Genomic DNA, 12,947 nt, shown 5'->3' on the forward strand with positions numbered 1-12,947 from the left:
TGAATGTTTCATATTCTGTGCAAGGTGGCCACTATATCTTCACTGCTGTCCTGAGCAGAAACGAGGCACATCAATTTTTTATTTCCATTAGGGGAAGCTGCACAGGGGCTGTGAAGGTGATAGGGAATGTAGGTGGACTTATTTTTGGCTGGTGGTTATATAAACATTATCACTTTGATTAAAGGTTATGAAGGACATGAATTGCATAAATAAATTGACTTTATAGGGTCGTAAAAGGTCAACCAGATTGTGGAAATGAAAGCTGTTAGGTACCAAATAAAGTCTGAAATGTGTTCTTTTTGTGTGGCCGTCCCTCATTCTTTAGTACTTTAGTCATTTCCCTCTTCCAATTCATTTTAGTCTGCTGTCAAATGGAGTTTAAAGTTATTCATATCACGTGATAGCTCCTAGTGTAATGCCGGTCTTTGGGTTGTAATAGTTGCGCATCCTGAACCTGCCCTGACCTATTGCAAACTTAATTTTAACAAATACTACCAGCCACAAACTCTGGTCTTAACTTTTCTGATTGATTTTTTTTCAACATTCTGAAATGTGTATTTATTATTGAAGAGGCCTTTGTTTATAACACATAATTTATGTTATTAGAACTGATCATGCATTGTAATATTATTGTTAAAGATGTTTTTTATTGTTAAGGTACTTGTGAGATTCTTTTTTCTTTTTTGGAATTGTATATGTGGTTTGGAAAAGGTTCAAATGGGTTCTTAGTTCAGCTAAAATCTGGGGAATTAGAAGCGCCACAAAATTGCTCTTAAGCCATATCAAGACTGTTGTTTTTCCAATAGTCCATTCGTTCATTGTAGGAATCAGACATTTTGTGTCTCTGTGCTTCAAGCAGTATATAATATGATAATGCTGTTTCAGGGAGGGGCAGCTGTCCCCGGAGCAGTGGCAGAGGATCTACGGACGCTGCTCTGGAAACGAGGTCTACCACATCCGCTTGTGTGACAGCAAGTTTTTTGGGGAATATGATGGAAAGAGCTTCACCTACGCATCCTTCCACGCCCACAAGAAGTTAGTAAAAATGTCCACTAGTTTAATCCCGACACATTACAGTGATATCATTAGACTTTAAACCTTGCATACCTGTCTTACCCCTCAGGTACGGTGTGTGTTTAATCGGAGTGAAGAGAGAGGACAACAAGAGCATCCTCCTGAACCCCGGCCCCCGCCACATCATGGCCGCCCCCGACACCTGCTACTACATCAACATCACCAAGGAGGAGAACTCTGCCTTCATCTTCAAACAGGAAGAGAAGCACAACAAGGGCATACCCGTCAGCGGCCTCTACGACGCCCCCTCCAGACTGCCCGTGCACAGCATCATCGCCAGCATGGGTGAGGCCGAGAGTCAGGGGCAGAAACATCTTTTTAGAAGTCGATAAAGAAAAGAAGATTGAGGATGATTTTAGTGTTGCGAGTTGCAGACAGTTTGTTTGGTTGAAAGATTTTCCATGTCCGCAGAGAAAGTGGATGCTTTTGTTGTGTTTCACCGACCCTGAACTGCACTCACAATGAGAGATTGTGAGTGCTGGCTGCCTTGGTGATGCTGTATGCTTCCGCTGACTGTTATGCATGACTTCTTTCTTACATGCCTATTTTACTTTCTTGGCTGACATTATTGTGTTGTGCTTTTTCTTTGACCTGTGAAAGTTGATCAGGCCACTGCATATGGTAAGTTTGTGCATGATGCATCACTTTTTAACACTGAAATACCAGTAGAAATGTTACTATGATATACACTTTATACAAGTATTTATTTTTTATTTCTTTAAAAAACGAAATCCCATTATTACATAAAAAAAAAATGATATATGTGTTTTTGTACATACCATGTATCTGATATGCCTGATATATGTAATGCATATATCATACATCATATAACACAGCCAAATATGATGTATTTTTTAAGGATTTATTGACAATCACACAATGTCAATAGATTTTGCATGCTGTTTTTAAAGCCCATCGCAGGATACAGAAAGCAATCATTTTGTTCCTCAAGGTCAACTAAGCCAAGCTAAATAAAGTGATATTATATTGTGTAAGTGTGTTTCTTTGTGTATGTCTTAACATGGACCTTATTTACTTTACATAATGAACAGGCCTTCAGTGTTCTCTGAGATAAAATGGTTATGGGTTCACAGTTGACCTATCAACACATTGCAGTGAGAGTGCTGCACATGCTGTGTCTGAATGACTGCGTAGTTAGCGGAGCAAACATAACCCTGTGTTATTTCCAGGCACTGTGGCCATTGATCTCCAGAACCCCAGTCCTCCCGAGGAAAGCAGCAAGCTGACCTTGCCGACGGAGAACGGCGCTGGAAGCCGCCGTCCGAGCATCGCGCCCGTCTTGGAGATCGCAGACTCCTCCGCCATCCTGCCCTGCGACCTCCTCAGCGACCAATCAGAGGACGAGAACAATCAATCAGACGAGGAGGGATCCGTAGGCTCAGAGTAAGTGTTATTGATGCAGAGATTTGCTGGTTTCGGAAGGTTGGTGGCTGTAAAAAAAAAAAAGAAGTGAAATGTCCTCACTGTGGAGGCGTGTATCTCTTGATCTGATGTCCCCTGCCCTCTTGCTCTTCGTCACGTCTCAGTGGTTGTAGGAGGAGAGATTGATTGGTTTGGAATAGGTGTGTAATCTGTGTGTCATGAGGCTGTAAAGTGCGGACATGGCTGTGATGAATGTGTGTGTCATGACGGGGAGGGTCAGCACTTTCCCCTCTCGAGTGATGTCTACTGTTGTGTGTCCTTGCATTGATCCTCACCCCTCAACGCTCATTTACCAGTCGCCATGGTAGCAATTCAGCCAGGAATCGGGCTATCTGCAAATTCTATTCTTCCTTTGTGTTTTTTTCAATATAGCAGAGTTACCTTAAGGACAGATTGGGGCCTCTGAACCTCAGCCCATTTATTTTTTAACATTATTGGGTCTCGTAAAGTTGGACATTACATAGTCCTCCTAACCTCTGAGCCTCTAAAACTGCACCGCATGACATTGTGACTTCTTTAAAGAAATGTCAGACTCAGAAGTAAGGGAGATCAAGTCTGCAGGAAACACACTGAGGTCTCACAGTGCCCCCATGTGGCGATCAGGCTGTGGATGCTTCTTATAAAAATCTATTTTATCGGTAAACTAGAGGGCATTGTGAAACTGATTGAAGGTAATTACAGGACACAGAACCAAATTGACACTTGATACAAACACAAAATGAGACTGATAGAAGAATAATGAAGGTAGTGAAGAGCTGTGCAGTTATACTCCCTTTATACCATCGTGTATAGCTAGTTAATAATAATCCACACTAATAAGATGTGTTTAAGCGACTGTTTTTTGATAAATGTGGAGAGGAAGGATACTCAGTTCTGAGATGGTCATTTCTAGTGGAAATTTGACAAAAAAGTATCTGCACAATATGTCGGTATTGTTTGCTGTTTTTTCCCCCTGATGTTCTTGTTTGTTAACCAACAGTTTTGTGAAGGGTTACCCTCCCAACTCACCCTACATCGGCAGCTCCCCCACTCTGTGCCACCTCCTGCCACAGAAAGCTCCATTCTGCTGCCTTCGCCTCGACAAGGTAAATTCAAACGCAGGAAAAAAAGAATAAAAACAGCTCAGAATTAAACCACCAACACTTTCGCTTCTTATATTATTTCTCCAAAAACCTGACTGACTCCCTCTCTGATTGTCTGTCTGTCTGTCAGGGCTGCACACACAGCAGCTTTGAGGATGCCAAAGCATACGGCTTCAAGAATAAGCTGATTATAGTGTCTGCAGAGACGGCGGGAAACGGTCTCTACAACTTCATCGTCCCTCTGCGCGCCTACTATCGGCCCAGGAAGGAGCTCAACCCCATAGTGCTGCTGCTGGACTACCCGTAAGACTTTTAACCGTCCTGTACGTTTGTTCTTACTCCTACAGGGATGTAAACTGACATTTCCACAATAACAAAAACCCACATAGTAATGTGCCCCTGACACATGTACCTAAATTAGTATCTTGCTAGTAGACTAATGAACAATAATTCTACATCATTGTTGATAAATGATTGGTAGTAAAAAAAAGAATTGCTATTTGAGAGTTTGACATACCGTAGGTACAAAATCATCTTCTCCTTTTTACAGGGGATATTTAGAGGTGCGGAAAGAATTGCGTGCAGTAGAAATATATGGGTTAACCTTGCTTCCAGATATAAAAAAATATGTTTTAACATTGTTATTATTATTATTAAAAAAAACGTGTGCCTTTTTGTGTTTATGTTTTGTATTTGTTTGCAGTCTCATGTGGAAGTGCTTTTTTATTTTATCAATTTGGAGCAACCAAATTGCTTTCAGTAGAAATATTGGTTAGCTTTGCTTTAAGATAAAACAAGAAATGGATTTTGCATTATTCATAAACAACCTCTCTTTCTCAAGAGAAAAGTGTGTGTGTGTGTGTGTGTGTGTGTGTGTGTGTGTGTGTGTGTGTGTGTGTGTGTGAAAAATCATCAATAACTTCGGACAAATCTCTACAGCGCTAAAACTGACAAACCACTCAGACAGGGAGCCATGATAGTGAGACCCTAAGGGGTTTCCATAGCAACCAGTTACATCCTACCCTTGAATTTAAGGAATAAACATATACTGATCCCCTCTTGTTGCGTAATAAACCATCAAATACAATTCAAACAGCATGTGCCCTGTCCTGATCCACAAACACATTTAAATGAATTACAGCATCAGTGACATCATCTGTCTCCGGGGTTTTACAGAAATGATCATAATGTTTCTTGTCTCCCGCAGGCCAGACAACCACTTCCTAGAGGCCATTTGCTGCTTTCCAATGGTCTACTTCATGGCTGGCACCATCGATAAGTAGGTTTTTGGATCATAAAAAAACTGCTCACTTAATAAGCTCATTCAGTGGTTCATGTTTTTCCAGTGGTAGTTTCACCATTTTTATAATAGCTAATGGCAATATTTCAACTTGCATGTATCATGAATAAAATGCAATATGATTCTTAGCAGGTGTTGGCAATCACAAAACATAGCTTCAGGGCCTGGTTAAAGGAAGGATTCACTATTAAATACCATGCATGTGTAGACCCAGCATATTGAAATTCCAACATGTAGCCATCCAACAGTACACTGTCAGGTCATGTTCAAATAAAACTGCACAGCTAGACAGGAGTTGGATTATGAGGGTATTACAGAAAGGCTGCTGCTTCCTAAACTCAAAGTTTGCAGATATCAGAAGCACAAAATCCATTACAAAGCACAGACAGCAGATGTTGAATGTAAGTGCACAGCTGGATTGGGTACACCAGCTGTTTGTAAAACCATTATCAAGTTTGTGTGTAAACTTCTTCCTAATTCCTAAGTAACTGGTAGCCAGCTGCTAACTTTAATCATAAAATAGCTTATTCAGTAAAGACTTCAGTACTGTGCGGTTTGGTTGAGCGTCCCATCATAAGCAATCAGCTATGTCAACAGGAAGTCACTACATCAGAACATACTTGCCAAAAATAACAGTTTTAGGGGGGTGTGAAGCTGACCGTTGAGCGGCCCGACCAAGCAAGGAGGCAGAGGCAGAACGTCCAAAATACAACCCGGTGTGGGCATTTATTACTCACGGGAACATGACACAGCCTCAATCTCGCTGTTCACGTGAGCACAGTCACCAGCCACAAGGATCTCACACACCAAACAAAACAGGAAACACAGAGCCTAAATACCCACACTAATTAACCCAACAAGACACAGGTGAGGGGGGAGGAGACAACACAGGGCACCAGGTGCACACAATCAACAGCAACAGGCATGGGGAAAGGGAACACTTTTCAAAATAAAACACATGTGCAATATACAAAGCCCGAAGCCGTCAGTCCACAGTGACGAAGCCATCTTCGTCACAGGGGGACATATTTAAGTACACTTAACTTTCTCCTGATAAAGATTTCCGTGTATGCAACTAGATCATACCAGTTCTACAGAGTCGCTGGTAGCTTAGCATAAAAAGACATCCACCTCCGATGCTAACCTCTGCAGTGAAATTTGGTGATTTAGTGTCTTTATCATTTCAGATATTGTGGTATTGAATTTAAATCATTTTGATCAAGTGTAGGGTCATATGTTAGTGATACCATGTCATTGTAAATACCCACAAGTCATCACTGGAAAATGTAATGGCTATAAATATTTAGAAACAACTATAATCTACATGAGAACTGAAGTCTGTTGTGCAACCCGTTCAATTATTTTAATTAATTGATGCATTTATATTTACTCTACACTTTGAACACTTGTTATTTTGAGGCTAAGATGCTGCATCTTGGTAGGTCTTGTAAATGGAGCAATTTGCAAACCAAGGTATATGATCCAGCTTTTCCTAACGTGTGTGAACATGACAAATGATTAGAACAAATTGCACTTTACAGATGTATGTTTTATTATTGTTATACTATCTAAGGACAGATATTTCCTGACGTCACGTAACAAGCTCTGTTGTTTTGTGAATGGACCAGCTTGGACAATCTGCTCCAGTGTGGAATAATCTACGCCGACAACCTGGTGGTTGTGGACAAGGAGAGCACCATGAGCGCTGAGGAGGACTACATGGCCGACGCCAAGACCATCGTCAACGTCCAGACTATGTTTAGGTAACACGGGAGCATTTTGTACAAACACACAGTGAACATGTTGTAGTAGTTGTGTCAGACTCCACTTGATCAACTCCCTGTATAGTAAATGCTTGTTTGTCAGAGTTTGCTTAATGAGTTAATCTCTAAGACAAAGTACTGTTGTTAAAAGTAGTCTTTTACTGCAACAGAGATTAAAACCATCCATCACTGCCTCAGCACAAAGCGTTAACATCGCTCTCTGTTTAATCCCAGGCTGTTTCCCAGCCTCAGCATCATCACGGAGCTCACACACCCGTCCAACATGAGGTTCATGCAGTTCAGAGCCAAGGACTGCTACTCGCTCGCGCTCTCCAAACTGGAGAAGGTGAGCTGTGGAGAAGTGAGAACACCTTGAGACTCGCTGGCTTTCACTTTGTCTTGTTGTGTGAATGTTTTCCAAAGGCAGATCAGAGCTGCTTTTATAGAAGATAGTCTGTAATATATAAAAGTGAATACAAACAAAAATGTTTTATTGAAAAGCATTTCTAAACTGAATCAAAAAAAAGATATTCAACCTGAAGAAGTATGTTCAAAAACTTTTTTCAAAGTTCAGGATCCAAAGAAATACATTTAATTTTTTTTGAAAGAGTACGACTTGTGGCCCAGATTGTGATTTAGGAGTTTTTTTTCTATTTTCTTTCTTTATTTACTTGTAAAGCGAGTTTTAGTCCTAGGAAAACCAATACATAAATACCATTTGTTATTGTTGTTATTTGTATTATTATTTAAATATATCATGTAACTCTAGGGATTGAAGGACCTGTTAGTTTTCCCTCTCTCATCGCACAGTGAAACATCACTTTTGAATATAAGAGTGAGCTGAAGCGAAGTCTTTAGATGTATTTTGCTATTATGATTGTTCTTTAGTAGTAAACATGTTATTTTCTCTTCCTCCTGCTTTTCTCAGAAGGCCAGAAGTGTTATTATTGTATAATAGATAGAACTTTTCTCTGTCTCCGAAAACATATTATTACTTACTGCTTTTTTATGCGTCTTTATGATGGTGAATGGAAATAATAAAACACAAAGAAAAGTCATGAGTTTCATCTTGACTCTCGATCGAAGTCTTTTAATCCTTTCTGAATTCCTCATGGGTTGTTTTTCTCCCACCTGCAGTAAAGCCTTCACGGTGCTTAAAAAACACTCTCCACCTTTTCAAAACAGGCCTTTTTCTTTTTTCATCATTACTTCTTCTTGGAGATGATGCAAAAGAGCAGTAGTTCAGCAAACATATCAGGAAAAGGTTGTATTATCTGGTTGCTCTCTTCCTCACACCTTCTTGTTTCTCTCTTCAGATAGAGCGTGATAAGGGCTCCAACCTGGCCTTCATGTTCCGGCTGCCCTTCGCTGCAGGCAGGGTGTTCAGCATCAGCATGTTGGACACACTGCTGTACCAGGTGGGACCACATGGAAACACCTCAGAAGTTAAACGTGGGGGTTCATCGTGAGAAATGATAGTCATATATATTGTTTCCATCAATCTTAGATGTCTGTGCAGCCGAGTAACCCAGAAGCAGGTTCAGGGATTAGATTATTTTCTTTTTTTAAATATGGATTTTTGATGGCAACCTTTTTCTGATAATATCCAGTTAAACAAGTTGTATGTCAAAGGTAAACATGATTAAAGAAAGTGTTGCCCTCTAGAGGTAGGGCTCTGGATGAAAAACAATTCCACACACACACTTCACAACACAAAACCTTTTACAGACGCACAAGAAATAAGGAATAAAATTAGCAAAAAAAACATGTTCCTGGTTCAAAGGTTTTTTTTTTGGCACATCTCATATTTCAAAGGACACATCCTTTGCCACATCCCTCACTCAAAACAGATACTGTACATAAAAAGGTTGATTGTTATTCAAACTCCAGAATCGTGCAATAGACCACACAAATGTGTCTACCAAAAGGGAACGGGAGCATCTGCTTTAATAATTGAATAGGTCTGATTCTCCCAATATATTAAAATATGTATATCTGTCATTGTTGCTGGAGTTTTTTTTGTCTGGGTTTGTTTTACTTTCTTCTCACCGCATTCATTCTCTATTTCCACAGTCGTTTGTGAAGGACTATATGATCGGTATAGCGAGGCTTCTTCTGGGTCTGGACACCACGCCAGGCTCTGGGTACCTCTGTGCTGTGAGTACATAATGCAGACTTAGATTTGAGAGGAAATGAGTTTGTGCTTGCATCTCTTTGAACCTCTCCCTCCATGCCCAGATGAAGATCACAGAGGAGGACCTGTGGATCAGGACCTATGGCAGACTCTTCCAGAAGCTTTGTTCCTCCAGCTCTGAGATCCCCATCGGGATCTACCGCACCGAGTCCCACATGTTCTCCACCTCAGAGGCAGGTTCCCTTTGATCAAACGCTCATTTATTTATTCCCTCATTTTGTGTTTTGTCCATTCCTTCTCCTTTCTCAACCTCAACAAGAATCATGTTCTTCCTTGCTTTGCATTTTCTCCTGCTATCCTTTCTCCTCTCCTGAAATGCCTGTTCTGCCTTCCTCGCTTGGCTTTTATAATCTTCCTAATTATCCCCTTTTAATGCTTGACACGTTACTTTTCAATCATTGTTTGATCCTTTATGCATTTTCCACTTCCATTTGCTTTACTCCAAGCAGGGAGGGAGATTAAAAATGGGAATACAATTATTTTGATACATTGTTAACAAGAAGTCCCCAATTACTTTAGATATTTCATTAGCCTGTGCGTTTGATGAAATTGGAATCATAGTCTAAATAATATTTGTCATTTTACATAAGTTGCAAGTATACAAAACAAAACATTTACAAATGCTAGCTTGTGTTATTTTCCGACCATTTTAATAGTATAAAATCCCTATTTTTGCTATTTACTGTTCTGATTTTGATAATTTTGCATGATTTGGATGCCCCCATCTTTCATTGCATTTATTTTTGTTTGGATGTCTGTTTGTCTGGTGTTTCAGGGAAAGGACAGTTATGCACAGGTAAGAGTGGGATGCTTTTTCATTTGGATATTTCACTCAACCTTTTGCATAAAGAGCACGAGTATCAAACATTGATAATGCTGGCACCTGAAAATAGCATTTAAAAGGAAATTATGACACAGCAGATACCGTACGTCTTTTAAAAAAAAAATATATAAAAACATTAAAGGGGACCTATCATGCAAAAGGACTTTTGTACATCTTTTATACCCTGGTGTGTCAGGGAACTCACCAAGTGTCAGAAAACACAACCCTCTCTCTTTTCCTCCATACCCAAATCTCTAAAAACGGGGCTGCAACGGATCTGATACAGACTGATACAGATTTGAAATATCTCTGATGTCAGAAACGAGGAGCTCCGCCTATATGGCCAACTCTCCACCTATCAGGAGGAGACAGCCACGGCCATTGCCGTTCGAAAGTGCTGGAGACGCTGTAGTACATATGCCAGGCCTGTAGGTGGCGCTGTAGTCTGCCACAAAAGCAGCGAAGAAGACTTCTCAAAGAATCAGCCCTTGCAAAAACAGGGCTAAAAAAGAGCAAATAGAGCGAAATGAGGCATGGCTAAAATGCATGATCTGTTTGGTATTTTGAAAAAAAAACATGTTTTATATAGATATGGCCCTACAATATATTATTAAAATATAGCATGATAGGTCCACTTTAAACAGACACACACAAAAACAGCCTACTTTTTATTTTTGTATTTTATTATATATGTTGGATTGTTGGAGGAGCTCAGGTTATAAGATGTTCATTGCCATTGTACACTGTAGCCTTGTGCATATGACAATAAAACCTTTTAATTGAATTACATTTGAGACACACACACACACACACACACACACACACACACACACACACACACACACACACACACACATACACATACACATACACACACACAATCAGTACCCAGCGTTAACACCGCCTCCCTCTCCTCCCAGTCTCAGAATTCCATCAACGTGCCGCAGGGCGAGGAGCATCGAGAGCGCGGAGAGTCCTGGAAGGAGAAGAAGGCCCACAGGAACTCCACCACCAGTGACCAATCAGAGCACCCGCTGCTGAGGAAGAAGAGCATGCAGTGGGCGCGGCGGCTGAGCAGGAAGAACGTGAAGCCGTCGAGCCGGGCGGAGCGCATCTCACAGCAGAGACTCAACCTGTACCGACGCTCAGAGCGCCAGGAGCTGTCGGAGCTGGTGAAGAACCGCATGAAGCACTTGGGCCTGCCCACCGTGGGATACGGTGAGTGGGGGGGGGGCTGACGGCAGCATTTAGACAGACAGACATGATTGTTAGGATGCGTTGACCAAAGTAAATTCACTTTTATAGTCGATGATATATGACTTATTGTAAAGCCAAAGTAAATAGAGTATGTGAGCTTATTCATAATTTAGTTTAGGTATTTTCACCGAGTACTTAATCATAATTAATACTATGGTGCCTGAAATGAATAGTAATGAAATGATAATGTTTCTTGCAGATTGGATTCTCAGTTCTCTAAACGTTTCTTTAAAGCCACAGCACTTCCGGGGGCAGACATCATTTAATCGGTTGAGTTAAACATCAGCGGGGGTAGCTTGACATTCTCAGCATTAAAAATGTACACTTGTGGTGGTACATTTTAAATGTACGATTTGCAGTTATGAGAGTTGAAAACAGTTTGGATCCAGCTTCACAAATGTAAATACATGCTAAATCTTATAGGGTGTTGGACTGTTCATCAGAAAAAATCATTCTTATAATCGAGGCTCTTATTGTTTAATTATTACACATTTTTGATTTCATATGATTTCAATATATCCATTAATGAATAATGGAAATAAGTGCAGCCTCTAAATCGTAAATGTTATTTTTTTGGACTGCCATGCGGACAGTTTCGCCTGTTTTTAAATACAGTCACATGACTTATTCAGTTTTGAGAAAATCTGAAATAAGTCTTCTCTTAAAAGCACCTTATATATATATTAGGCATGTCCCACATGATCTGTCCTTCCCACTGAGCCACCCATGTATTATGGGTTGCTTTGTTTTAGATGGACTAAGTGTGGCGCAGGAGGCATGTATACAGTGTGTTAAAAAGCCAAACCACATCATTTAGTCCGGTTTTGTCTTAATGATACATATGAAGGTAAGTAGCAATATAACATTTACTTACGTTGTATTCACCAACTTTTTAAAAGGCAAAACTACTTGAAGGCAAAGCAAAAGTTCCAAGAACACACTAAATGTGACCTACTTTCTACGACTAAACCTTGTTATATGCTCCACCCACTCTCAACCAGTTAAATGATGTCAGCTGTGAGAGAGTCTGTGTTTAAAAACTCCACTGTGTGTCATTTGATCTCATCTCACCATCTGTAGCTGTGGTGCCGTGGGTATTTATTGTAGAGATCATTAACATCGCACTACCCTTTAAAAAAAAAATCATTTTCTCTCATCAGTTTCTCACTCATCAAACTCCTCCATGTGCCATCACACACACACTCACCATTTCACACTCCTCATCATCATCCTCATCATCATTATCATCCTCATCATCAACACGTCATGCATGGAGATGCAGGAGCAGCAAGCCTCATCTCAATTGCATATGAACACAGACTGCAATTGCCTGCACTCTTTTATCTGCTCACTTTTCTTTTCTTTTCCTCCCAGCTTCACGCTTCCAAACCAAAGCAGAATCATGCTCCAGATGTGTTGCACTTGCTAAATATGATGTAACGTGTGTAACATTAAATACCTTTCAGGAAGAACCCCAAAAGCTCCAGATCATCTTATGAACCATGAATGTCAGTGAGGATTACTGCAGCAGGATCATAACATGTGACAGATGAATAATTCGGAAGTGATTCTGTGCACACACCGGTGCATGGCTTCTTTGCATCGCTCTCACCTTTTTTTGAAACTTCCTTTTTTGAAACTGCAAATGCATTCGCTGCCTGCCTGATTATTTTCTATTTCTTGTTCTCCTCTGTTCCCCTCCTCCTCTCTCTCTCTGCCTTTTTCTCTGACTCTTGTGTCTTCCCTCCTTTGGCTTGTAGAGGATGTTTCTAATCTCACTGCGAGCGATGTCATGAATCGAGTAAATCTAGGATATTTGCAAGGTAATCCTGTGTGCCGTTTATAACTCATTTACAACAATGTGAGTGGCTGCGTTCCATCTTGTAGGAAAGGAAGTTGTCCTTTCACCAGCATCCACTGAAGTTTGCACTGAATTAAGAACTAGAACTTTTAAAGGCTTTAGTGTTTGTCCTAACCATTTTGTTGGTAGTTAACATTTTTTAGTTAATTA

The 12,947-nt window shown here is 40.4% G+C and overlaps 1 protein-coding gene across 1 annotated transcript in view; it reads left to right on the plus strand.

Annotated features, from left to right (window-relative positions):
* Positions 1-12,947, plus strand: part of LOC104961280 (potassium channel subfamily T member 1) — a gene marked incomplete at its 5' end in the record, with an annotated part of 32,355 nt that overhangs the window by 12,815 nt on the left and 6,593 nt on the right. Inside the window, 15 exons of the mRNA XM_010789549.1 lie at positions 886-1,035; positions 1,124-1,359; positions 1,675-1,695; positions 2,265-2,478; positions 3,497-3,602; positions 3,730-3,902; positions 4,807-4,878; positions 6,528-6,662; positions 6,897-7,023; positions 7,979-8,080; positions 8,736-8,819; positions 8,901-9,029; positions 9,632-9,652; positions 10,600-10,897; positions 12,697-12,759. Coding sequence (XP_010787851.1) covers positions 886-1,035; positions 1,124-1,359; positions 1,675-1,695; positions 2,265-2,478; positions 3,497-3,602; positions 3,730-3,902; positions 4,807-4,878; positions 6,528-6,662; positions 6,897-7,023; positions 7,979-8,080; positions 8,736-8,819; positions 8,901-9,029; positions 9,632-9,652; positions 10,600-10,897; positions 12,697-12,759 — 1,931 coding nt within the window. The remainder of the gene's footprint in view (positions 1-885; positions 1,036-1,123; positions 1,360-1,674; positions 1,696-2,264; positions 2,479-3,496; positions 3,603-3,729; positions 3,903-4,806; positions 4,879-6,527; positions 6,663-6,896; positions 7,024-7,978; positions 8,081-8,735; positions 8,820-8,900; positions 9,030-9,631; positions 9,653-10,599; positions 10,898-12,696; positions 12,760-12,947) is intronic.

This window comes from Notothenia coriiceps, unplaced genomic scaffold, assembly GCF_000735185.1.
Source record: "Notothenia coriiceps isolate Sejong01 unplaced genomic scaffold, NC01 NC01_scaffold00033003, whole genome shotgun sequence".
In the NCBI taxonomy this organism is placed as follows: Eukaryota; Metazoa; Chordata; class Actinopteri; order Perciformes; family Nototheniidae; genus Notothenia; species Notothenia coriiceps.